Source organism: Oreochromis aureus, linkage group 14, assembly GCF_013358895.1.
Source record: "Oreochromis aureus strain Israel breed Guangdong linkage group 14, ZZ_aureus, whole genome shotgun sequence".
NCBI classification, from domain to species: domain Eukaryota; kingdom Metazoa; phylum Chordata; class Actinopteri; order Cichliformes; family Cichlidae; genus Oreochromis; species Oreochromis aureus.
In genome coordinates, this window is record NC_052955.1 from 11,747,011 (window position 1) to 11,774,954 (window position 27,944).

The window sequence follows — 27,944 nt, forward strand, 5'->3', positions numbered from 1 at the left end:
AAATCTAACCACATATAGATTGGCCAGTTGGTAGGTTTACTGATGCTAGGTGTGTTTTAAAGATATGTGGCTACCTCAGCTCATCAGTAACCCACCCAGCAGAGACTTCATGGTCCCACTGCACACACTGTTTGTACTCAAGTACGTTACTCCAACACATACATTTGTGACTAACATGGGTTAAAAAAGGCATTTAAGACACCTTTGGCATAAGGACGGATAGGTAGGTCAGGGTCATTGACCCAGTATTTTGAGTTTCTGTTTTGGACACTTGCAAGACTTGTACTTTCATCCAAAATAGATGAGGACCAATTGTCCAGATTCAGCTTAGATCCAGTTCACCTCTGGTTATTTCTCAACTCATCCCATCTGAATAAATATACATATATTGTGGCTCATTTTGTCTCAAAATAATGTGTAATCCATATTTTACACATCTAAAATCTAATGAAACTTCATTCATTATAAACTTGGAAGCTGACCTGCATTTTTTTCCATTTCAAACCATGACTATGAACTCTACAATTGGGCAAAAGTAAATCATCTCTGCTATAGCTTTAAGAGAGCCATCATTATTAGCAAAGGCTGGTATTAGCTTGGTATAATATTAAGCTAAATGATAAAACTGCAGTTTTACTGTAAATGCCTTAAAGCATTACTCTTATCCAGTAATAGCAAAAGTAATCAAAATCTGTTTGAATTTTTTTAAACTGGGGTTATTACATCTCACCACTACACTACAACTTTATCAAATTATTACTGAAAACCTTAAGTGGTAACGGTAAACTGGAGCTAAAAATTTTTATTGAAGAAAAAAAAGCTGGCTTGAAGAGAACAACCACCACAGGGCTGTCTGCACAGTTCCATAAGTAAAGCATATCTGATCTGTTTCTGAGTGACCCAGAGTTGCTGAAGTTGAAGGCTCTTTTTTCCCCTCTTGATTTTTAAGATGCATATTCCTCAGTCCCCTTAAATAAAATGAAGGTTCTGCTCACTGTGAATGTTTCTGCATTGATGATGTTAGGGTACCTGGGTCTAGTGATCCAGTGGTTTTGGTTTTGTATGTTGTATTCTTTGACTTGGTGTTTCTGTTGTTTGGTTTCTGTATTTCTTGCTCCCTAGGTTCTTTATTGTTTTTCTTTATTTCTGTCTTGGGTTTTGTTTGTATGCCTTTCCTGGGTTTAGTGTTATGCCTTTTTCATGTCTCTGTGTCAGGTTCGCATTGCTGTGTTATGTTTCCTGTTTTACTTTGAAAGTCCATGTCTTATGTGAATGTGTCTGGTTTTGCTTCCTTAGTCTCGTTAGCCCTGATTTCTCCCAGCTGTGTTTCCCTCCTGTCATCCATTCCCTGATTGCTCCTGTGTGTATATAAGCCCTGTTATTCCTTTTGCTTGTTGCTGGTCTGTCTGTGTTGTCTCCCTGAGTTTTTCCCTCCGTGTCTTCAGGTTTCAAGTCTGTTTTGTTAGTTTTCCCAGTATAGGTAATCCTTTAGGTTCTGCTCATTGTGAATGTTGCTACATTGATCTCTTAACTGAAGATAAAAACATTGAGAGTTAATTCTGTAACCGAAAACCGAAGTGATAAATATTATAAAATAATAAATGAAATGATACAAAATAAATATTTAAAAAGGTGAACATTCTTTTGAATTAGATGTGGGTATTGTGCATTATTGATTCAACTGGAATATGACTATATAATTACAAAAAACTTAGTTTCATCATTGTGCATATTTTGCTTAAATGACATAGATACACTACAGTAAAGGATATAAAACAAAAAATTACAAGATCGCAATCTTTTGTAGATATTTGTAAATTGTCCCTTACAAATAGTTTCTGATTGAAAAGTCAGATGCAAAAAGGTTTCCTCTTTTTACAATATAAAAAGAGGAAATGGGCATGATCTTTTGGCCAGGATCTTTTCTACGTCAACCAGCTCGGTTCCCATCAGGCACCATTCTGTGGAAGTGGCCCCCTCTATGGGAGTAAATACATGGCTGGATCATTCTGTCAGGTTGGAGGGCAAGAAAAGGACCCAAAACGCAGGGCTTCCTGGTTAGCAACAGCGAATTTATTTATGCTTGGACACATCTTTTGTAAATACAATATACATTTTCACTCTTATGCTGATGACACCCAGCTTTATCTGTCTACTAAACCTGATTCTGCTTTCCCTCTGTCCTCCCTCACCCTCTGTTTAGCTGAACTTCATGGTTCTCTTCAAATTTTCTTAAACTCAATAGTAACAAATCAGAGCTTCTCCTGGTAAATTAGCATATGTTGGTTCTCTGAGAAAGGCAGTCTCCAAACTATATAATGTGCTTCTTCAGGCAAGGAAGGATATTACTCAAAATATTAAGACCAAATGGGAACTGGAATCAGGGATGGGTATAACAAACAAGAACTGGGAGAGGATTTATAATTTTCATTGGTACTCAGCAAGTTCAATATCTTGGAGAGACCACTGCTGGAAGAACATTATTAGATTTTTCAAAACCCCTCATCAAACTAGATATAAAAATGGGACAGCGGAATGCTGGAGAAGATGTGGATCAGAAGAGGCATCAAAGAGGGACACCAAAACACAAACTTAACAATGTGGTGTAAGTGGTACAGTGTAGCAAGGAATGCCCAGACCTCTACATTGGAGAGACCAAACAGCCACTTCACAAGCACATGGCACAACATAGAAGAGCCACCTCCATGGGACAAGACTCAGCAGTCCATCTGCATCTTAAGGATAAAGGACACTCTTTCGAGGATGCCAATGTTCACATTTTGGACAGAGAGGACAGATGGTTTGAAAGAGGAGTGAAAGAGGCCATCTATGTCCACTGTGAGCGACCATCTTTGAACAGAGGCGGTGGTTTACGACACCAACTGTCTGCCATCTATAATCCAGTTTTGAGATCCCTTCCCAGACGCCTTAACGCCCACTCACACCCTGGGACATCTGACCTCAGGAAATCACATGATAGGGTGGGGCTAGGTTTCACAATGAGCTCACCCGAAACCCTGGCTGATTGTGACCCACACCCGTTTTCACACCTTGGCTCATGTGATTAGGTAGAGGATCATCAGGGGGTCCTTTATCCCTCTTTGGGGGGATTCTCCCACTGGGTTTAAATCTGGGACTCCCCACCATTTGACTCTCAGAACTGAAGAAGCTTCTCGGATGAGAGGTGAAATGTCTTCAAGCAACTTAAAGAAGTCCAGACACTTTTCTTTCCAAGTTCCTTAGACAAAGAACAGTGAAGTTTCAAAAATGTGATTCCTTCCATGGCAACTCCCGACTCCTGCTCAGTGTTCTTGATCTGTGGTGTGTGAGGTGAAATCCAAAACACAATATTTACAGCTGTGCTCTGCTCCTGCCAGCCCTCTCCTTCCCAGGTTCATCACAAAACAAGACATGATGATTAGTAGAGATGGACCGATCCGATATTACGTATCGGTATCGGTCCGATACTGACCTAAATTACTGGATCGGATATCGGCGAGAAATAAAAAATGTAATCGATCCATTAAATATCAAAAAAACACCTCACAAAACTTGCGACACGGCGCAACTCGGCTCATAACCGTAGCACGTCGGAGCAGTGTGCTCACGTGATAGAGCAGCTGTGTGTATTTGTAGCCTCGCTACCAAACCAGCATTTCATCTCCGAGGAAGTTATCCCAGAGAGAAGTAAAGCAAGTGTGTAAGTTCATCTCTGAATGTTTGTAAAGCGTTCCCATGTTAAGCTTAACAACCGATATATGGAGCGACTGACTCTCTCTCCCTCACCTTCCTGCGGCTACTTCAATCGTGAAACTGCTTAACGATCAGCTGATCGGCTTTTCTGTCGCGAGTCCTCTCTCTTCTTTGTTTTTGGTCCACTTCGCACCAGAAAGAGGAAACCAGCGGCTGAACAACAGCAGCACGTTTAACCTTGATAAGCTGTTGTTAGAATTTATTTAATATTACTTTCTACACCAGGATCCTTTTCTACGTAGCTGACGGCTGGTAACTGTGCAGGGGCGGATCTAGCAAAGTGTAGCCAGGGGGCCGATAGGGCATGAACAGGGAAAAGGGGCACAAAGACATACTTTTCTTTCTTATTCTCATTTAAAATGCCTAGCTTTTAATAAATAATTATCTGAATCTTACACCCAAAGTTTTAATCTGATTTAAAATGTATAGAAGTCCATTACTGTATATAGTAACTGTTAAGTCTAATATACCCTAGTAAGCTATAGTACTTTTTTTCTTTGAGAAGGTACCATCTGTGAATTCTGCAATTCTGTTGAAGAAAGATGTTGAATCTATTTAATTATTCTTGAAAAATAATTTATTTCTGTGCATTTTTTTCACCCTGCATCAAATTAAAGTTGATTACATCGATTAAGCATCATGAGGTGGAGGGTGGGGGTGGTTCCCTATTTTTTTGCTGGGAGTTTGCAACCCTATTAGTTAGGTTGCTTAATATTTCTGCTAAGTACTCTTTAAAATACCAGAATAGGGAGGATTAAGTTTATTAGATTGATCAGTGTTCCTGAACTATGAAATATTTTGGGTGCAGTGTATTTTTTACATACAGGTATAACAGAATAGCTTTAGTGTTGTTGTTTATTTAAACTTGAGTATGAACTTATACAAAATGCAGCAAGATATTAAAAAACAGTTTTATTGATTAAAAACACACTATATCGGATTCATATCGGTATCGGCAGATATCCAAATTTATGATATCGGTATCGGTATCGGACATAAAAAAGTGGTATCGTGCCATCTCTAATGATTAGTTAAACTTTTCTCTTAGACAAGGGATAAAGACAGACTCACCATGGAGCCGGGGCTCTACTCATTATGTCACCCAATGAGCCAGCATCGACGAAGTTCAGCCACTCTGTCAGGTAGTAGGCTGCTGATGAAGATCATCAGCAGAAGCCGGTGAATCTTGATTGGCTTGAGCGCAGAACCTCCAAAGGCCTGGTATGACTCATACACCGCCACACAGACCACACACACACACACACACACACACACACACACACACACACACACACACACACACACACACACACACACACACACACACACACACACACACATAGAAGGAAGCAGGGGACCGGGAGAGAACATAACAAAACATAACAAAAATGGCAGGTCAACCAGCAAGAACTGATGGACCATTACAAAACCCTAATTCTGAAAGTTCAGAAAAAGTGGTTGAATGTTGAGAATGTAACCAACTGCCAGAGAAAAAGACTATATCCTGATAATTTTGATTTTTATAAACTCCTACCCTGATGTGTCTGTGAAAAATAAATGTGCTGATTTTTTTCCCTACCTATTGCATCTTTTAAGGTATTTATTGCACAAAGTGTAAATTAGTAAAAGTTTGTCTTCTATGTTTCAGATCCTAATTCTTTTTTTCTAATTATTCTGTTATATTGGGACAAATATGTAATAAAAATCATGCCACATGCCACAGCATTCCAGTGAATTTGTTGCATTAGCCCAGTAAAACTCAAGATCACAACCCTGAAATGTTGATATGCTGTGGCGGGATACCTGCAGTGTTTAGTCCATTTAAATCGAATACTGGTTCATTTTCCCCATTGCTTAAATAGCATGAATGCTTTTATTCAGTTTATATTGATACAGCACCAAATCACAACAAATTACAGCAGTCCCCTCAAGGTGCTTTATATTGTATGGTAAAGACCCCACAATGAATCACTGCTCAGTTATACGGCATGGTGTCAGAATTGACCCGGACTGTCACTGTAACAAAGACACAAAGACAAAAGAGAAGAAGCATGGCAAAGTTTATTCCCTGAGGAGGAATGTCATACTGGACAAGCACCTCACACAGGCTATAGCTGATGAAGGACCTCACGTTTGACCAGTGATGCCGATAACCACAGCGGCCACACAACAGAAGGGAAGTGAAAACCAGACTTTTTTTTTCCTTCTTCGAGTGATGGAAAGTTAATCATTACTTGCTTGTCAATACAGTCAGTTATTCTTGTACACACAACTAGTTATTTTCTCTGTTTCTTAAAGACGAATTTCAGCATTATGAATATTTTAGATGTACTGTGAAAAATTAAGTTTATTCTGAATTGGAAGAGGCAGGCAAAAGATTTTTGAGTACAAGAAAGAATTTTTCATCCCTGAGGCCATAAATGAGAGGACTTAGACACCTTGGAACAATATTAAATAATACATAGTTAAAGTATCTGAAATTTCGAAATAAATTAGAATCAATCTGAAAGACTGCAGTTTCTATGAATGGACTCCACAGCTGAAAGAGACAGAGGAGCAGCTGAAAACCATGAAGGATCACTGTTCTCAGTCCTTTTTGTGTTGACTTCTTATTCTCTCCTGATGCAGCTTTGGCCACTTTCATTATTTGAGCATAGGAGAAAATAATAGTGATGCCCATGATAAAGAAATAAAACTGATTTACAGCTGATCGAACATGATCTTGCCATCTATAAAGCATAAACATCTCCACAGAGCAAATTGCATATTGTTTGTAGAAGCTAATTGAAGCAGTAGAAAAAAATGTGGAAATAACAACAATGCATGGCCCAGAACTGAGGCCATGAATTATCAGGATACAGTACTTAGTGTTGCGTGTGGAGCACGTCTGTCCATGACGAAGAGACATACAAATGGCCACATAGCGCTCCAGAGTCATTGTTGTTAGAGTTACTGGTGTGACAATAGAATACACAATCACAAAAAAACAGACAATTATACACAACCAAACTTGCATTGAACATCTGAAAGTGGTTAAGATAAGTAGGATGTCAGTCATGAGTAACAAAAAGCTGTCTGACAGTAATGTGACAAAAAATAAAATGTAGCGAGCAGATGTGTAAAAACATTCCTTTTTAAAAAAGGTCACAATGAGCAACATGTTGACACAAAGAAAGATTATCACCAGGATTTGCACAGTAATGATCCGGTCAGTCAATGGTCGTTCCAAAAAAGCACAAATTACTGTGTTGTTACCTGCCATAGAGAACTCACAGAAGTGTTTGAACAACTTCTAATAGTCCACCAAAGTGTAATTATTAAATATTTAGTCTAACCACTCAAACAAAAATTTAATCCAGTGAAGAAAACCTTTATTCTTTTTCAGAGACAAATGTCTTCTGCTGAGCTCTGTACGGTGCTCTGTGAGGTGACTGTGGAACATTAATTTAAAGATCATATGAAACTGAATTGGTCACATGGTGTCATCATCCCTTAGCAACAATCTCCCTCAATGGTTCCACCCTATTGACGGTGAACTCATGGGAATCTACAGTAAACCCTACATTAAAGTTCTGAAAAAGTTGTTGCATGTTGAGATTTAATCATCACACTGCACTTCCTCATCCTAATTTGCTTTTCTTAATTGTTTAACTATATAGGAACAAGTAACATATAGCCTGCGATTCAACATTGGTATTTAAACTAATTTCTGCCTGTATGTACATGGGCCTAAAACATAAAACTACAGTCATGCGAAAAAAGTGCACATTTATGGGTTCCACAGGATTTAAAATTGTAAGTAGTCATTATGCTGGGTCAGTGAGTCAGCGTGGATGTTTTTTGACTTTGTTACTGATCATTTGTATTTCCAGTTCTTAGTTACTTGTTCATTTAGGTTCTCCCGGTTGTCTCTGTTGCTGACCCATGCTCTCTGTCTTCATGTTATGTTTTCTGTTTCATTTTGGTAGTTCTTCTACCTCATGCAGTTTACTTCCTTTCAGATTTCAGGTCTCCGGTTTCTTGTTCCAGGTTTCAAGTTTTCATGTTCAGTTTACCTAGTGTTTTGTTTTTTACAGTTTATTTTTCTTAGCTATTCTTAGTCACCCTATGAATTTTTTGGGGCATTACTGTGCAGCCTAAAATAAACAGCTTGCTTATTGTTAAGTCTAGTACCGTCTCTATTGTCTATATTTTGGTCTACTCTCTCTCAACACTTCACACAGTCAGTCTTAACACATGCTCATTTGTCCAGGCAAGGAAATCCCAAAAAGTTCTGTTCATCTGGATGTAGGGTTTACAGTGGGAGAAACGTTTGATCACTCATCCAAGTGACTTCTTCAGTCTTAGTTGACAGGAGGTTTCCCAAACTTTATACACAGTAAATTTGCACAATGATTAAAATTAGCCCACTGAATGAACAATGGGCTGTGAGGTCAGTTCCTTGATAATTAATATGCAAATTATTGGCAGAGTACGGACTCACTTGGGCTCCGGAGGGCACTGATGAAGGTGAGCAACCAATGCAGATAGGCGGCTTCCACCTCACAGCCGTGGAACACCAGCGTCGCATCTCGGCCAGTGAGTGCCTCTATTGCAGTCGCTAGGAGCATGTCGTCGCCACCTGCACATCAGGAGCAAAAGGTCACGCCCACCAGTAATGGTAGGAATACTGGTGTTCGATCTCAGCCAAGACAAATCTCCTCCATGCCTAATGCTACCGTGTCATTTCCTCTCTGTAGTAATTGATTCGGGGGTAGAACAAAACTTCATTGATTCAGAACTAGCTCATCGTCTCTGATTAACTCTGGAACCCTTACCACATCCTCTGCGCGTCTCAGCTTTATCAGGGCAGCACCTCCTGGACATTACACACGTTACTGAGCCCTTAATTTTCACTCTGTCTGGAAATCATTCTGAAGAGATCTGTTCTTTTGTGTTCAAAGCCACTCAAACTCCGCTAGTTCTCGGGCATCCCTTGCCACAACAACATAACCCGCACATCGATTGGCAAAAGGGGTGCCTTTCTGGGTGGGGGGAGGAGTGTCATATGACCTCTCTTAAGTCCGCCTTGCCATCCAACACATCTGTTTCTCCCACTGAGCCATCTGTGTTTCCCGACTTGTCTAATGTGTCTCCTGTTCATCATGAAAGTGGAGGTGTTTTGGAAGGACCAGGTGCAGTCATTACCCCTTCATCGGCCGTATGACTGCACCATTGATCTACTTCCTGGAGCTCCATTGCCCACGAGCTGTCTCGTTAGTCTCTCACTACCTGAACGAGAGGCTATGGAAAAGTACATTTCTTGTTGCCGACATCATCCTTGCGTCCTCTTCACCTGTCACAGCGGGTTTTTCTTTGTTAAGAAGAAAGACAAGACACGGTGGCCATGCATCGACTATCGTGGGTTAAATAACATAACAGTAAAAAATAAATACACACTGCTCCTCACCTTCGCCTTTGAACTGCTCCAGGGAGTGGTCTTACTAATGCTCCCGCAGTTTTTGTTGGTGAACGACATTTTAAGAGACTTCAGTAACCGGTTTGTTTTCATCTACCTCAACGACATCCTGATCTTTTCCAAGTCCAAGCAGGTCAGACAGGTCCTGCAGCGGCTTTTGGAAAACTGGTTGTATGTGAAGAACAAGAAATGAGAGTTGCATGTTTCTACAGTGTCTTTCTTGGGCTACATTACAGAACAGGGAAGCCTCCATCCGGACCCGGTCAAAGTCAAAGCCGGGGTCGCAGTGGTTCTTTCCCAGCAGAGAGATGGTAACCTACATCCCTGTGCTTTCTTCTCTCGTCGTCTCACCCCTGAAGAACAGAATTACAGTGTTGGGAACCGGAAGCGGCTGGCAGTTAAACTTGCCTTGGAGGAGTGGAGGCACTGGTTGGGGGGCATGGCTCAACCCTTCATTGTTTAGACAGACCATAAAAACTTTGCATATCTGCAGTCAGCTAAGAGACTCAACGCCCGGCAAGCAAGGTGTGCCTGTTTTTCACTTTTCCACTTTTCTATTACTTACAGACCGGGCTCTCGCAACGTCAAGCCCGATGCCCTCCCTCGACAGTTCTCAACCTCAGAGGACAAGTCGGACCCCGCACCTATATATGTGGCTTCCTGAATGATGTTGTTACTCCCCGCTTTCTCCAAAAAGTATTTCCTACCATTGGACCTTATATCCTGAGAATTATCAATACTAGTCTGTTAACCGGTCAAGTTCCTAGTGGGTTTAAACATGCAGTCATACACCCCTTACTTAAGAAACCTGGCCTTGATAGTTCTGTTATGTCAAATTTTATACCTATCTCCAAGCTTCCCTTTTTAAGCAAGATCTTGGAGAGGATTGTACATACCCAGCTGTTGGATTACTTGAATGACTCGCAACTGTCTGAAATCTTCCAATCTGGTTTTAAGCCCTTTCACAGTACGGAGACAGCTCTTGTTAAAGTTGAATGACATTCTTGTTGCTACTGATCGTGGTAAATATGCTGTGCTTGTGTTATTGGGCATGACAGCTGCATTTGACACAGTGGACCACGACCTGCTGATCTCCCGCTTACACCACTGTGTGGGAATTTCTGATTTGGCTTTGTCATGGATAAAATCATATCTTTCCGAAATGAGTTTTTGTGTTAAGTTGGGGCTGGCCGCTTCCTCTGTGGCCCCTCTGCTTTGGGGTGTGCCCCAGGGATCTATTCTTGGGCCATTATTTTGTGATTTTTCGTAAACACGGAGTGTCATTTCATTTGTATGCCGATGACTGTCAGCTTTATTTACCTTTTAGTCATTTGGATACCTCCTCATGTCAATCACTGCTTGACTATCTTAGCGATTTTAAATCATGGATTACAAATAATTTTCTGAATTTTAATGATCGCAAAACGGAAGCAATTTTATATGGCCCGCATCGCTCTACTGATTCTCCAGATGTTGATTTTGGTGATTTGACCTCCCATCTGAAAAGTTCGATCACTAATCTTGGTGTTAAACTTGATTCCGCGCTTACTTTTGAAGGTCATGTAAATGGGGTGGTAAAATCAGCTTTTTATCACCTCAGACGCCTATCGAAAGTTAAGCCTTTCCTTTCCAAACCCAATTTGGAAACTCTTATTCATGCTTTTATCACCTTACGTCTGGACTATTGTAATTCCCTTTTAATAGGGGTTGGCTAGGGCACCTTGTCATGCCTGCAGTTAGTGCAAAATGCGGCGGCACGATTTTTAACTGGTAGTAGGAAATTTGATCACATCACTCCGGTTCTGGCTTCCTTGCATTGGCTTCCCATTGAATTTAGGGTTCGTTTTAAAGTCCTTTTATTGGTTTTTAAATCTTTAAATGGTCTGGCTCCTGTCTACTTATCTGATTTGCTGAAGCCACATGTTCCTCCTCGCTCACTCCTGTCACGGACCCGGCTCTGGGGACTCGGGGTCCGTGGGCAGTGGGGACTATGACTGTTGTTATTATTATTATTATTATTATTATTATTATTATTATTATTATTATTGTTATTATTATCATCATTGTCATTATGATTATTATCATTCGGTGTGTCGTCTGCACTGCCTCTTATCTCTGTCCACGTACGTATGTAGGCAGGTGTGTGTGTGCGTTTGTGTGTTGCTGTTTTCTGTGGCCAAGTTACAGGCACCTTCAGGCCTGAGGGGCGTGGCCTGGCTTGAGGACTGGCCACACCTAAAGTCCTTGCCGCACACCTGCTCCTCATCTGGGCTCGTCGGGGGAGCTATTTAGAAGAGAGATGGAGCTTCCACCGACGCTGGATTATTGCGTTTGACTTCATGTCAGTCTTCAATCAGAGTCAGAGAAAGTGAGTGTATGCCTGCTTGGATAAAGTGTGTAACGACTGCCTCTATTGTTTTCCCTCAGGAGGAATGTGGGATGAGAAGGAGCAGTGAGCACGGGAGTGCAGGGACACTGAAGCAGAGAGCACTACACAGGACTTTTGGGAAGAAGACACAACACGGGAGTCTGGGAAACTGGGGAATTAATTGTTTCGTACTTCACCACTCTGTAAATAAACACTGTTGCACTGAAGAGTCCGGCGTTTGGGTCCTGTTTCCCCACCTCCCCACGGTCTGCCAACAAAGACCGTGACAGCTCCGTTCAGCTGAGCAGCTGTTGCTGTCGGTCCCTAAGTCGCGGCTGAAATGCAGAGGAGACCGAGCGTTTTCAATTGCGGCTCTGATGCTCTGGAATAACCTTCCCCTCCATATTAGACAAGCGTCATCAGTGCAGGTCTTTAAGTCCAGATTGAAAACCTATTTTTATTCCCTGGCTTTTAACTCTGTAGGAAACTGACACCTTACTTATTAATGTTATTGTATTTTTTAATGATTTTATTGTATTTTTAATTTGGTAGTTGTTTTGATCTGTGTTGTTCAGCACTTTGGTCTGCCTGGTGTGTTCTTAAAGTGCTATACAAATTGATGATGATGATGATGATGATGATGATGATGATGATGATGATATTCTCCCAGCTACGTGCACTTTGGGAGTCATTTCCTGGGAGATCCAGACAGCCATCCGTGAAGTCCAGAGGACGGAGCCAGACCCAGGAGATGGACTGGCCCGGCGGCTGTTTGTGCCCCAAGCCGCCCGATTTCACGTTTTGCACTGGGCACACACAGCCCGCTTCACTTGTCATCCTGGAATGCACCGAACCATTAGGTTTTTTTAGCGCTACTTCTGCCCATGCCCTCCAGACCATGGTCCAACATTGCGTTGGACTTTGTGATCGGGTTACTTCCTTCTGCAGGTAACTCCAGAATAGTTACCATAATAGACCGTTTTTTCTAAAACAGTTCACTTTGCGGCTCTGCCTACACTTCACACAACTCTGGAGGCCGCACGGCTGCTCAATAACCACGTCCGGAATTCCGTGGACCTCAATTCGCGTCCCACGTATGGAAGTCTGTCCTCCAGTTATCATCCTCTGAGCAACGGCCATGTATACCGTCATGGTGCCCGTGTCTTGCTGGCTAACCCCGCATAAGATGACATGTTTTGTTTTGTGTGTGCGCGCTCTCTCTCTCTCTCCTCTACCGGGGCGGTGCTCATTACCCGCGCACCTATTTTCAATCATCACACCTACTGCTGATCTAGCAACGTCAGTAGTGCCTGTACAACTGTGGGGTTAGGCTCAGGCAACTCTTACCGGGAGACAAAGTGCTTGTATTACTCCATTCTTCTAGGTCAAAGTTACTCACCAAATGGCAAGGACCCTTTGTGCTGAAAATGGGAGTGATAGAAGAGTCACACAGTTCTTGTGGTGAAAACACGATTCTGTGTCAACTATTGCAAGGTGAAAAAAGTGCCACAGTTTGTGTCATGATCCTGAGTCCATGACTCAGCGATTTTGGGTTTGGTGTATTTATTGTTATTATTTGTGGGCTGTTTTGGGATGGTTTGTGTTTTGGGATTTTGATACTGGGTTTCTGGGTTTGTGCTCCCTCTGTTGGTCCCTGGTGTGAGTGTTCCCCCTGTCTCGTCAGGTTAACCAGGTCCAGCTGTGTCTCCCACCTGTGTGTGATTTCCCAGTGTCCCTCTGTGTATTTATTGTGTGTGTTTGCCTTTGTTCCTCGTCGCGTCGTCTGTGTTCATTCCCTATGTTTCTCTACGTCTCCCTGTTCTGCTGTCCGCTTCTGCCATCTCTGAGTTTCTCCCGCTGACCTTATGTTCCAGGTTTGTTTGTTAGTTTCACCCAGTTTAGGTTTATGTTCAGTCCTGCCCTCACTTCTGTTATCTTCACTGTAAATAAACCTCCACTCGCATCTCCATCACCGTCTGCATCTTGGGTCCTCATTTATTCATCACACGACTGCTGCCCCAGTCGTGACAGTACGGCGCGACCACAAGATGGACCCAGCAGCACTTAACCCGTCTAAGGAGCTACGGGAGAATCTCATCGATGCCACACAAGAACTTATCGACCTGTGGCTGGAAAACCCGGATGTCAAGTCCCAACGCGCTATAGAGAGACGGCTACAGCGTCTGGTGACCGGTCTCCCATGGCTTCTGGGCTCGCTATATCCGTGGGAGCAGGAATTTCTCCTTTTGGATTTAGGACTTCAGCCCCCATCTGCATTCACGTTCGAGCAACCAGAGGCGGTGAGTGAGCGGGATACTTTGGCTTCCCCAGATTCCGGGACTTTGTTTTCTGGGGCTATTCAGAGTGGAATGAGAGACAGTCTGTGTAGATTACCTACCTTTGTGGTAACGGACCCTTCCCAAGTGGGTGTCTATAAACCTTCTGTTAAACCTAAAGACTGTGTCTCTGCCGCTCCATCCGAGCCTGGACTTTATTGCCACTCTCCAGCTCAGTTTTGTGTTCAGCCATTTGCTTCCCATTCTGTAGCTCAACCGTTAGCCTCCCTAGGAGCACAATTACCTGTTCTGCCAGCCACTCAGCCACCTTCACCACTAGCATCACTACAACCCACATTTCAGTCCATGGCTCAGTCACGATCTTCATTCGCCCCTCTACAGGAAGCTATGCCCGTGCACCCCTTAAAGGACTGTTTTTCCACCGCTGTTTCTGAGCAGGGAGACAAACTGTTTCTAAATGGACCTGTTCCTCTAAAGCTGACAACATTAGAGACTGTTACTCGCTCCAGGGCTTCCCCAGAGGCTGGGTTACAACCCTCAGCTAACTCTGGACCCCTGGAGGCCAAGTTGCCAGCTGTGGACTGTACCCGGCTGTCACTGCCTGAGCAGGGTCAGGGTTCTGTGCAGCTACAGCCCTCCTCGTGTGTGCCAGAGGCCCACGTGCCTACTGGTTTTGTTTCACGTGTACCAGAGGCCCACGAGCCTGCTGGTTTTGTTTTGTGTATGCCAGGGGCTTCCATGCCCACTGGTTTTGAGCCTGTTTTCGCTGGGGGGACCGAGGAGCCCATCCAGCCTTCGCCATCATCAGCAGCTTCCGCTGAGGGGTCTCAGGAACTGCTTCAGCCTGCTGCTTTCGCTGGGGGGACCGAGGAGCCCATCCAGCTATCGCCATTGCCTGCAGCGCCACCGTCTCCGGCTCCCACGCCGCCGCCTGCAGCGCCTCCATCTCCGGCTCTCACGCTGCCGCCTGCAGCGCCACCGTCTCCGGCTCTCACGCCGCCACCGCCTGCAGCGCCACCATCTCCGGCTCTCAAGCCGCCGCCTGCAGCGCCTCCGTCTTCGGCTTCCACGCCGCCACCGCATGCAGCGCCCCATCTCCGGCTCTCACGCCGCCACCGCCTGCAGCGCCACCATCTCCGGCTCTCAAGCCGCCGCCTGCAGCGCCTCCGTCTTCGCTTCCACGCCGCCACCGCATGCAGCGCCCATCTCCGGCTCTCACGCCGCCACCGCCTGCAGCGCCTCCATCTCCGGCTCTCACGCCGCCACCGCCTGCAGCGCCACCGCGCCGGCTCTCACGCCGCCGCCTGCAGCGCCACCGTCTCCGGCTCTCAAGCCGCCGCCTGCAGCGCCTCCGTCTTCGGCTTCCACGCCGCCATCTGCAGCGCCTTCATCTCCAGCTCTCACGCCGCCACCGCCTGCAGCGCCTCCGTCTCCGGCTCTCACGCCGCCGCCTGCAGCACCACTGTCTGCGGCTTTCACGCCGCCACCTGCAGCGCCACCGTCTCCGGCTTTCACGCCGCCGCCTGCAGCGCCTTCGTCTCCGGCTTTCACGCCGCCGCCTGCAGCGCCTTCGTCTCCGGCTTTCACGCCGCCGCCTGCAGCGCCTTCGTCTCCGGCTTTCACGCCGCCGCCTGCAGCGCCTTCGTCTCCGGCTTTCACGCCGCCGCCTGCAGCGCCTTCGTCTGCAGCGCATTCACCTACGGCTTCCACGCCTCTGCCTGCAGCGCCATCGTCTCAGGCATCCTCACTAGCTGCAGCCTCTTCGTCTTCACCAGCAGCTGCAGCGGCTCCATCACCGCCTGCAGCAGCGGCTCCATCACCGCTTGCACCAGCAGCTTCATCACCGCCTGCAGCAGCGGCTCCATCACCGCCTGTAGCAGCGGCTCCATCACCGCCTGCAGCAGCGGCTCCATCGCCGCTTGCACCAGCAGCTCCATCACCGGCTGCACCAGCGGCTGCAGCAGCTCCATCACCGCCTGCACCAGCATCCGCGGCTCCTACGCCGTCGCCTGCAGCGCCACCGCCTGCGGCTCCTACGCCGTCGCCTGCAGCGCCACCGCCTGCGGCCTCTTCGTCTTCGCCAGCTGCAGCCTCTTCGTCTTCGCCAGCTGCAGCCTCTTCGTCTTCGCCAGCTGCAGCCTCTTCATCTTCGCCAGCTGCAGCCTCTTCATCTTCGCCAGCTGCAGCCTCTTCATCTTCGCCAGCTGCAGCCTCATCATCCTTGCCGGCTGCAGTTTTTGCTTCTGCCTCCGTGCCTTCGCCTGGGCCAGCTTCAGAGCCTTCAGCATCACCTGCTTCAGCTTCAGCCTCACCTTCGTCCTCGTCTGGTCCAGCCTTCGTGTCTGCATCCTCGTCTGGTCCAGCCTTCGTGTCTGCATCCTCGTCTGGTCCAGCCTTCGTGTCTGCATCCTCGTCTGGCCCAGGCTCCTCATCGGCGTCAGCCTCGCCTGCAGCAGCAGCTTCGTCGTCATCATCAGCACCTGCCGCAGCTTCTCCTGGCCCGGCCTCTGCATCAGCTCCAGCTTCTCCTGGCCCGGCCTCTGCATCAGCTCCAGCTTCTCCTGGCCCGGCCTCTGCATCAGCTCCAGCCTCGCCTGGCCCGGCCTCTGCATCAGCTCCAGCCTCGCCTGGTTCGGCTTCAGCAGCAGCTTCTGCCTCGGCCTCCGTATCAGTTCCAGCCCCGCCTGGTTCGGCTTCAGCAGCAGCTTCTGCCTCATCCTTCTCCTCGTCCTTGCCTGGTTCTGCTGGCATGCCGCCATCTGGTCCACGTCCGGCACCTCATTTTCACTGGCCGTTTTCTAGGCCGCTGGATGGTCGTCATCGCCGATGTGGGCGTCCTCCTGAACGAGGTTGTCGCCGCCACCGCCTTCCACGTGGCCGGCCTCCGGACTTCTGCGGCCGCCACCGCCTTCCGCGTGGCCTCCAGACTTCTGCGGCCGCCACCGCCTTCCGCGTGGCCGGCCTCCGGACTTCTGTGGCCGCCACCGCCTTCCGCGTGGCCGGCCTCCGGACTTCTGTGGCCGCCACTGCCTTCTTCGTGGCCGGCCTCCTGAACTGTCCCATACTGGCCTTCTGTGCTGTTGGGCCCCAGGCCGGCCACCTGAACTATGTTTCGGACTCTGCTCCCCTGTGTGTTTGTGACCATTTTGTTTGGGACTCTTGGGCCTCCGTTTTGGTCCTGGTCCGGTCCCTCCGTCCTGGACCCCCTACCGCCCACCCGGGTCTGGTGGTGTGTTTCTGTGGCTGTCGGGAGCCTGCCCTTGAGGGGGGGGGTACTGTCATGATCCTGAGTCCATGACTCAGCGATTTTGGGTTTGGTGTATTTATTGTTATTATTTGTGGGCTGTTTTGGGATGGTTTGTGTTTTGGGATTTTGATACTGGGTTTCTGGGTTTGTGCTCCCTCTGTTGGTCCCTGGTGTGAGTGTTCCCCCTGTCTCGTCAGGTTAACCAGGTCCAGCTGTGTCTCCCACCTGTGTGTGATTTCCCAGTGTCCCTCTGTGTATTTATTGTGTGTGTTTGCCTTTGTTCCTCGTCGCGTCGTCTGTGTTCATTCCCTATGTTTCTCTACGTCTCCCTGTTCTGCTGTCCGCTTCTGCCATCTCTGAGTTTCTCCCGCTGACCTTGTGTTCCAGGTTTGTTTGTTAGTTTCACCCAGTTTAGGTTTATGTTCAGTCCTGCCCTCACTTCTGTTATCTTCACTGTAAATAAACCTCCACTCGCATCTCCATCACCGTCTGCATCTTGGGTCCTCATTTATTCATCACACGACTGCTGCCCCAGTCGTGACAGTTTGATGAAGTGTCACAATGAATTGTCACAAGCTCCTGTACTGGTTAGTCACTGCTCGCTTTTTCACAACACTGGATTTAACCAAGAGCTGCTAGCAGATGCCCTTGTCTGCAGAGTCTAAGGGAAAAAATAGTCTTCTCCACTCCGTACGGATTATTCCTTGCCCCTGTCACGTTCCAGCACCTGAAAGACCGGGTGCTGCGTCCGCATGTTGCATGGTGCATGGTGCATGCTGCCGCTTATTTGGATGACATTATCATCCACAATGACAACTGGGCGGAACATGTGCAGCAGGCAGCCGCAGTCCTGGAATCCCTGAGGCAGGTGGGGCTCATGGCCAACCCGAAGAAGTATGGGGTTGGACGGAGGGAGGTACAGTATTTGGGGTACCGCTTGGGAGCCTGGCAGGTGCATCCACAGATGGATAATACTGCAGCCGTCACATCCTGGTCGCACCCCAAGACCAAAAAACATGTGAGTCGGTTCTTGAGGCTGGCTGGTTATTACCTTTGGTTCATACCAGGCTTTTCGGACCTGACCAGCTCCTTGACAGATCTCACACGTAAAGGTGCTCAATATATCTGATCCGGTGGACAGAGCAGTGCCAGAGTGAAAAAACAAGACAAAAAACCTAGACTGAAACCCAAACTTACTAAGGAGAAACTAATGAAGATAACCGTGACTAAACTGTGATAACTATGAATCAGTGATAATAACTATGAAGACAATGGTACCTATGAGATATGGAGGGTGGAAACACAGACAACCTGACAAAGACAGAATGAAAACACACAGACACATGAGGAGGTGATCAGGGGAAGAGGAAACACATGAGGAAACAGCTGACTAGAATGAACATAATGACGCCACATGGGAAGTGAAACTAAATGCAATGAACATGGGACACCAGACCTCTTCAAAATACAACAGAAAACACAGGATGCAGACATGACAACACAAGCTAAACAACATAAGACACGCACACATGAAACAAATGAAGGTAGAGGGAGACATAAACACAGGGGTGAAGACACAAGGGGAATCTAATAAACAATGAACTACACAGCAACCTAAGCATGATAGAAATTAACTAGATAAGCTAAAATTAAACTAGAACATAGAATAATAACAAAATACAAATGTGTCAGCCCACACATTATACTGAGTCTAAACCCACTTAACTCAGTTTCGACCCCCTAGGTGGGGTGTTAGGTTTGTTACAGCCCAGATACCACAAATGGTTCTAGTGTAGACAGGAATCAGGGAAACTAACAGTAAACCCCTTGCCTGCAGGTTAGAATTAACCAGTAGTAAAAGAAACTACCACAGACAACTCTTTAACACAAACGGAACGTTTACTGAACATAAGGGCAGGAAAAGTAATGTACAATACACCCTTTTAACTCACAGTAACTTAAGCAAACGCAAAATACCTTTTAAAGGGAATAAGTCATTTGAAATTATATTAAATGACTCGAACTCAAGTTGTCCCCTCTCTGTGGTTATCTCACAAATACATCATCTGAAACATGTTATATGAATAGACTAAATATTCACACATTGGCCCCACACACACTCACATTCACAGTTGTTGCAGGTCTGTTTGTTGCTCCCGCTGGACGATGGCGAAACATCCTCTTCTCCCTGGCAAAAGCACAACCAGTCTGACTTACAGTTCAGTTGCTCGGTAGGTCGCTGTTCTTATACGTCTTAAACGGAATCCTCTCTGCGCTTTCCCAGCTATGACCTTTTCAGCGGTCATAGCTGGAAAACACAGTCTCCCACGGTAGTGCAAGCATCGGGAAAAGTTACTTCACCCACACTCTGTTGCGAAGCTTTCACACTGTTACTTTCTACTCACACACTGTTTTTGCTAGTAAACCTCAGTAAAAACTAACTGACTCACTCTCTTGTGTTCAGCTAATCCTCGTGCATCTCTCCGTGCTGTTCTCCTCTCCTCCTCCCCCATCACAACAGATACATATGGTCCGTTCTATGCTACCTTCACAGCTCTCAAGAAATTTCGAACTCTGAACATTATTTCTACTCCCTCCAGAGTTACATACCATTAAATACTTTATGATTAACATTAGGGATGCACCGATACCGATACTGGTATCGGGTATGGGGGCCGATACTGTAAAATGTGTGCGTACTCGTACTCGTAAAAGTTAACCGATACCATGAACCGATACTAATGTAGCCCGGATGGGAATTTGGGAGTGGATACTCATAATTCCCATGGACTTAAACGCCACGGTAACATAAGGTGTTCACAGTTGATGTTATGTGATGTAACTCTACCCTGAATATAATTTGCCCTGTAATATGTCGCAAGGTAAATACAGGTAATTAGAGCAATCAAACTGTTATGTTAATCATAAAAGTATTATTTTATGGTATGTAACTCTGAAGGGAGTTAAAATATTTTTCAGAGTTCTAATTTTCTGGAGGCCTGTGAAGGTAGCATAAAACGGGACCTTGCATGGGGAGATGCACGAGGTTAGCTGAACCAAAGTGAGAGACTCGGCTAGTTTTACTGAGGTTAACCAGCACAAAAGAGTGTGTGACTAGAAAGCTGACCGTGTGAGAGCTTCACAACAGAGTGTGGGTGAAGTGACTTTTTGTTTCAATGGTCGCACCACCGTGCTGTGTTTCCAGCTACGACCGCCGAGGCTAAAGGCTAGCCCGGACTGCTTGGCTTCGCCAAGGAGGCAGCCGCTATGGGCTGTCGGAGAGCTGGACAGTGACTCGCTAACGCGCTGTAGCAGAGACAGCATCGGTCCGCAGGGAGTGGATTAAGTGTGGGACTGGTGCACGGCGACTCACCGATCAGCTGAACTGTAAGTCAGACTTTTGTGCTCTTACTGGGAGAAGAGGATTTAACTCCATCGTCCGGCGTGAGCAACAAACAGGCCTGCAACAAGTGTGAATGTGAGTGTGTGGAGCCCATGTGTGAATATTGTATGTTTAGTGGATTTATATAACGTGTTTTGGAGTGTATATTAGTGAGTCACTTACCAAAAGGTGATAACATAAGTTGGGTTGTTTAATATAATTTGAAAGGGAATTATTTCATTTATACAGTGTATTTCATTTGGTTAAGGAATTGGAATATCATTTGAGTTTAAAAAAGGGATGTGTTGTACAGTATTTGTCTCTGCCCTTACGTTCAGTAAACGTTTCGTTTGGGTTAAAGAGTTGTCTGGGGTCGTTTCTTTACTACTGGTTAAGTTTAACTTGTGTGTGGTAGAAGTATTGGTTTTTGTACTCGGTATCGGCAAGTACTCAGATCCAAGTATCGGTATCGGATCGGTTTGAAAAAATTGGTATCGTTGCATCCCTAATTAACATCATAGTTTTGTTGCTCTAATTACCTATATTTACTTTGCAACATAGACATATTACAGGGCAAATTACATTCAGGTTACGTTTACATCACATGAAATTAACTGTGAACACCTTACGTCGCCGTGTCTGTAAGGGTTCTCAGTCATCCAGGTCATCGTAGTCTAAGGAGCTTGAAAAGAAAAGCGTCTGGACTTCTGAACTGAAGAAGCTTCTCGGATGAGAGGTGAAACGTCTTCAAGCAACTTAAAGAAGTCCAGACGCTTTTCTTTCCAAGCTCCTTAGATTATGTCACTGTGGCATTTAAGTTCATGGGAATTCTGAGTACCTACTTCTAAATTCCCATCCGGGCTACACAAAGAAACTCAAAACACTGGGTCGCACAACCCAGCACTGTGACACCCTGCACTCCCTGTGTTTATGTTTTATTACGGGACATTTGGGACCCGGAAGTTTGAGTGCCAAGTGCCGTTCACCCCGGAAGTATTGCTGCACTGGAGCTTGCCACATTGCTGCTCATCCGCTGCTGCCACATGTAGCTGATTACAGTCTTTAGTGACATCCCTTCCTGTCCCAGAGCTTCAGTCGATGCTGGACAGTTCTACTCAGTAGTATGGCCATGGCTTGCTTTTGTAAACATCGTTACCGAAGAGTAACCAAGTCATCACTTGTCTTCTTGGATTTGTTTTTACCAGGAGTCAGGAGCGGAGTATTTCATGGGAGCGGAGCCTGGGGATTGAAGTTTGTTGTTATCATGATACACGCCACGCACACTCGCACAAGGAGGGATTCAGGAGGAATGACCTTGGGAGCCACAGTGCCAGAGCTTGCACATTTATTTTTCTTTCATTTTTACTGTAAATAAACACACTATCTTTTCAAGAGTTCAGCATTTGGGTCCTCTCCTTACCTTAGACATAACAAATGATCCATGCCAATTGATCCAAGATGCACAAAACTGCACCCTGAGGGGCAAATTCTAAGCTCCGATTGAAACTCAGACTAACTCAAACTGAGGGTACCTGGACCTGGGGTATAGAGTACATTTGGGGAGTGTGATTGTGTGTACAGTGTCTATTTATGTCTGTTCCCACGTTGGGTGAGTGCTGAGTTTTTGCATATGTGTGCATGGGGGTGGGAATGGATGTTCGTATCTGTGTGTGCCTGTTTGTCTGTGTCTATATGTCAGGTCAAGTATTAGATGCCACCTCTCTAGGGACATCTCAGGCCCTTCAAGGTATGGAGGCCTATCTCCCCTCAACACTCTTCCTACTGGTGGCTGATGCCCTCACACATTGGTGCGTTGGTGGTTCTTGGTGTCCGGGGCTGGGCGCTCAGGTATGCACCGGCTCTCTCTCGGTGGGCCCCTTCGGGGGGTGGGGTGCCCTCGGCCTCTGGGCCTGGGGCTCAGTCCACTCTGGCACAGCTGGCTGCCGGCGGAGCTCACGGGCATGTCACTGCAACCCCCTCTGGCCTCTGCTCCGTGGCTGCTGGGTGACCCGTCCTCTGGGGCTCTCCTCAGCTCTTTCTGGGAGGGTGGCACAGTTGCCCCTCCGTTGGTCTTCCTTGGTCTCTTGCGCACTGGGGATCTCTGGAAGTCTGGAGCCTGGATCTAAGAAATAGAACAAATGGAACAACAATGTGTATTAACTGACTCAGAGGCTATAGAGACCCGTTGAGTTGCTAACTTAGAAAAGGAGTCTAATTAAAAAAAAAAATTAAATAAAGAGAATGTGTTTGCAGGTCATTAGTGGGAAGTACTTGGATGTGTGACTGCAGAAAGGAGAAAGCTTTTATATTCTAGTTTACTGGGTCCCACATGTAAATCATGAACCTTATTAATTCCCAGTTAGGTCCTGCAGAACAAAAAACTAAAACAGGAGTTTTGTGCTGTAAAAAAGTGTTGTAAAAATGTAATGACTACTCATCACTACTTTTGTTGCCTGTTGAAGTTCAGGGTCTGGCTGCTGGGCTGTTGTTGGCATTCAATAAGGTTTAACATCGGCCTGTGTTCTTGGCTAACTGAAATCAGCTGACTGTAGTGCAAGTGTAAGTGCAAATGGGTTTGATATACAAACAGACTAGGAATTGACTTGAAGTCTCATCAGTAGTAAGTGATAATAAAGTCAGTAGAAAATTATTTTCTTTTTTCTTTTGGGTCTTGCTTCAGAGTCGGGACACTGGTAATGGTGATGTCATGCTGAAAACAAAACCCAAATGTATTCATACAACTAAATTCCTCTGGAAGCTATTATTCTATGAAATATATACAATAGTATATCCATTGCATATATACAAAAGTTTTATCTTCTCGTGTTTTCGTGCTGGCAGGCTGGTGAGAGACTATATAAATGCAAATGTTATGAATGCGACCAGATCAATGCAATCAAAATGTGTGAGCAACTGAGGCAACATTTTTTAATGTATTTTTTAATTCTTGACATCATTTTAATTTAACTTAAAATTAAAATGTGAAATAAGGTGCATTTGGCATCACACTGAATTTTGTTGGGGAGGGGGTGCTTTAGCTGGTACTGTAACCTCTAACCTCTAAAAGTTGCTAGAAACAAGAAAAAGCCTGTGTGTTTCTAAGAGCACAGCAGGCATCCATCTCAGTGACTACAAACAGTCACATGACCCAGTTGCATGTGGAAGACGCACAGAAACTTTTGATGGCGTTAGACAAGAGGAAGTTGTCTGTGACTAATAAGAGATCCAGAAGGTGGAAAATTATGCTGCCATTCTAGAGTATGGAGAAGAACATTAGGTGCAAAAAATAAAATCTCCTTTGGCAGCCACTCTTCACGAGTACTATAGGTGGCTGCTCCCTGAAATTCTGCATTTCTCTTGGTCGCTGGAATATATGTACACTGTGCTAACTGTGTTAAACTTTGCAGAACATGCAAATCCTCCCTGAGTAGCACCTTTGTGTTGTGCATTGCTCAAGGCAGCAGGAAACTGTTTTTGTGTGGTTGAAGCTGTAGAAAACAATGGACTTCAGAAGACAGTTATCTAAGACTAAAATAAATATAGATCTGGGAAAAGAGTAAAAAAATGCAAGTGCTGTTGATCTCATAGTTATATTTTTACTGGTTCAATTACATTTTTTCGACAGTGGCTCCAGTAATGGATCTCTTATCAAATTCTGTTAAATGCTGAAAAAATAGGGGGAAATTGTTTTTTTCTAAAAAAACAGTTATTAAAGAAATTATTATTATTATTAGTAGTAGTAATAGTATCATCATCATTAATAATACTTACAATTTATTGAATTGTTAAATATCAGATAAGTTATCGAATCATTTATATTTTTGTTACAGTGATTCTTATCAGTGGATTATCAGTGCAAAGATGTTTTTCAAAATATTAATTATTCCATCATCCATTGTTGCTCCCCATTCACATAACAGCAATAAAATAAAGTTGTATATGTTGTTATATATCATTTGTGCATCTGTATTGATTGAATTCTGAGGAAGTGAACCATCTCATATCAAGAAAAACTTTTCTCTATGTGTAGATACCCTAGAATAAGTGAATACTTTATAATTAAAAAAAAAACATCATAAACTCTTAACGTTTGTTTTTATTTTAATGTCTCATTTTATATTTTTGTATAATTTGCAGCTTTTTTATGCATAACAATATGGCATCACAGAACATATACAGAAAGGAGAAATTGCAAAACTACTAATGAATTAAAATTCATCATTATTTACATGAAATTATTCTTGTTATTTAATTATTAATTATTCTTGAAACTATTCCTGTGTGGTTTAATAAAATATGAAGGGCAGCATTTATATTTCTGATGTAACTCAAATTATGTTTATTTTGAACAGGATGAAGTAGGCATAAGACTTTTCAGTACAAGAGAAATTTTTCTATCCCTGAGGCCATAGATCAGAGGACTCAGGCACCTTGGAGCAATATTAAACATAATGTAGTTAAAAAATCTGACATTTCGAAATAAACTGAAATCGATCTGAAGTAGTGGAGTTTCAATGAATGGGCGCCACAGCTGAATGAGACAGAGCAACAACTGGAAAGCATGAAGGATCACTGTTTTGCGTCCCTTATGTGTCAACTTCTTTTTCTCTCCTGATGCAGCTTTGGCCACTTTCATTATTTGAACATATGAGAATGCAATAGTGGTGCCCATAATCAAGAAATAAAATTGATACACAGCTGATCGAACATGATCCTGCCATCTGTAAAGAGTAAATGCCTCTACACTACATATCATGGATTGCTTGTAGAAGTTAAGTGAGGCAGATGCAAAGAACATGGACAGAATAATTATGCAAGGGCCAGAGCTGAGAAGATGAATGATCAGGATACAGTACATAGTGCTGCGTGTGGAGCACAGTTGTCCATGACGCAGGGGCATACAAATGGCCACATAGCGCTCCAGAGTCATTGCTGTCAGAGTAACTGGTGTGACAATGAAGTAAAGAAACACAACACCAGAGATAGCTATACACAACCACACCGGCATTGTAAATTCAAAATTGGTCAATATAAGCAAAACATCCGACACCAATAACAAAACACTGTCTGACAGCAATGTTACAAAAAATAAGATGTAACGTGCAGATGTGTGAAAACATTCCTTTTTAACAAAGATCACAATGAGCAACATGTTAATGCAAAGAAAAATTATTACCAGGATCTGTACAATAATGACCCGGTCATTGACTGGTTGCTGCAAAAAAACATCATTCACTGAGTTGTTACCTACCATAGAGAACAAACATATGTTTGAAGTACTTCTAAGAGTTCATTAAAGTTTTGTTAATAAATGTAAGATTTTCCTTTTAATAAAAATCAAAACTCAAAATCAAATCCAGTGGAGAAACCTTCCACTCTGTTCGAGAGCCAAACGTCTTCTGCTGCGTTTACTGTAGTTTTCTGAAAAATTGACTGTCCATCATTAGTTTGGAGCTTACAGCAACTAAGAATAACAATAACACATGAAACTTCTTTCTACTGTGTTGTCATCTTCCCTTAGCACCTATTCTCCTTAGTATAGATGCCTCTAAATAGGTAATTGATGGTATACTCAGGAGATTTTGTAGTAAACTCAACATAACAGATCTGAAAGAACTGAAAAGTTTTTGTTTGGTGACAAGGTAATCAATTCTGTAGTTAGTGCAACAAGTAAGACTACATCCCATTATTTTAAATAATGGGATGTAGTGTGTCCTCTCTTTCTTTCTTCGGCATTGTCTCTCTTAACCTTTTTAATTTTACCTTTTCTGTGTAACGCCTGGACCAAATTTAGCAAGAACAATCACTGATCCTGGGAAAGCACATGAAAAACTGAATACACTGATAGACAGAAATCCACAATTTATATTTCTCACAGCCCTTGATGAAAATGAAGTTTGTGAAATTGTCAAATAATGTAAAAAATCTGAAATCTTTGGATTGTAATGATATTGAAATGATAATGGTTAAAAGACTCATTGAGGCTATTATGAAACCCTTTACACACATCTGTAATTTATCATTTCAAACTGGTCTATTTCCAGACAGAATGAAAATAGCAAAAGTTATACCTCTGTACAAATCTGGCAACAAACACCATTTCACAAACTACAGGCCTGTCTCTTTACTACATCAATTCTCAAAAATTCTTGAAAAACTGTTTAAGAACCGACTGGAAAAATTTATAGATAAACATAAACTACTAACAGAGAGCCAGTAAAGGTTCAGATCAAACAGATCAACATTATTGGCACTATTAGATTCAACAGAATACATCACAAATTCCATAGACAAAAAGTGTTATGTGGCAGGGTTATTTATAGACTTGACCAATACATTTGACACTATAGATCACGATGTAGTAATAAGAAAACTGGAACGTTATGGTGTCAGAAGGGTAGCTTTAGATTGGGTCCTAAGTTATTTAAGTGACAGGAAGCAGCTTGTGAAATTAAATGATGGTTTCTCCTTATGTATGGACATTGCTTGTGGTGTACCACAAGAGTCAATTTTGGGCCCCAAATTCTTCAACTTATACATTAATGACATTTGTAAAGTGTTCATGAAATAAGTAAAGTGAATTTCTGGCTTGATAAAAACAAATTGTCATTAAATTTGAATAAAACTAAAATTATGTTATTTGGAAATGGTATTTTAAATACAAATGCTAAGATTCAGATAAATGGTGTTGATGTTGAAAGAGTCAGTAAAAATACATTTCTGGGGGTAATAATAGATGAAAAACTTAACTGGAGAGCTCACGTCAGATATATTCATTCCAAAGTATCAAGAAGCATTGCAGTCCTAAACAAGGCAAAGCAGGTATTAGACAGGACATCACTTCATATTCTCTACTGTTCACTGGTTTCACCATACTTACGCTATTGTGCAGAGGTCTGGGGCAATAACTATAAAACTACATTACATTCACTTTTTACTCTTAAAAAAAAAAGCAGTTCGAATCATCCAAAATACAGGTTATAGGGATCATACAAACTCCCTATTCCTGCAATCTGAAATTTGCTGATCTAGTGAAATTCCAAACAGCAAAAATTCTATTCAAAGCCAAATATAAGGAACTGCCAGGTAATATTCAGAGTGTGTGTGTGTGTTTTTTGTTTGTTTGTTTTGAAATAAGTAAGTTATAATTTAAGGGGTTTTTGTTACTTCAAAATAATGAAGGTACGTACTACCAGAAAAAGCTTTTGTGTTTCTGTGCATGGAGTGAAACTGTGGAACAGTTTGAATATTCAATTGAAACAACATAAAGCAGTTCAAAAAGAGTTAGAAAGATATGATCTTCTTGAATTATAAAGAAAGGGAAAATGTTGAAATTAAATGATTGTGAGAACATTTCATGATGTGATATCTATATTATATCACAAATCTGTTCACTATTTTTATTACAGATTATATCAGTAAGGAAGCTGACTTAATAT

The 27,944-nt window shown here is 43.8% G+C and overlaps 2 protein-coding genes across 2 annotated transcripts; both read right to left on the reverse strand.

The window, feature by feature from the left end:
- Positions 1-5,813: 5,813 nt before the first annotated feature.
- On the reverse strand, positions 5,814-12,731 carry LOC116314317 (odorant receptor 131-2-like). The gene is made up of 3 exons (XM_031732292.2): positions 12,596-12,731; positions 8,237-8,374; positions 5,814-7,008 (listed from the first exon to the last, which is right to left on the reverse strand). Exons 1-3 carry the CDS (start codon positions 12,729-12,731, stop codon positions 6,101-6,103), a joined length of 1,182 nt encoding a protein of 393 aa, XP_031588152.2. The 3' UTR covers positions 5,814-6,100.
- Positions 12,732-24,844: 12,113 nt separating this feature from the next.
- On the reverse strand, positions 24,845-25,759 carry LOC120432820 (odorant receptor 131-2-like). The gene has a single exon (XM_039598044.1). The coding sequence runs from the start codon at positions 25,757-25,759 to the stop codon at positions 24,845-24,847; it is 915 nt and encodes a 304-aa protein (XP_039453978.1).
- Between the last annotated feature and the right edge of the window lie 2,185 nt (positions 25,760-27,944).

Excerpts from the sequence above, each read along its gene's own strand:
- LOC120432820 (XM_039598044.1), bottom strand. The coding sequence starts at position 25,759 with ATGGTAGGTAACAACTCAGTGAATGATGTTTTTTTGCAGCAACCAGTC.
- LOC116314317 (XM_031732292.2), bottom strand. The coding sequence starts at position 12,731 with ATGACGGTATACATGGCCGTTGCTCAGAGGATGATAACTGGAGGACAG. Across the intron at positions 8,375-12,595 it reads CCTCCAGAGTTGTGTGAAGT|GTGGCGACGACATGCTCCTA; the intron begins GTAGGCAGAGCC and ends CCTGATGTGCAG. Across the intron at positions 7,009-8,236 it reads CAGTGCCCTCCGGAGCCCAA|GTAACAACACAGTAATTTGT; the intron begins GTGAGTCCGTAC and ends TCTCTATGGCAG.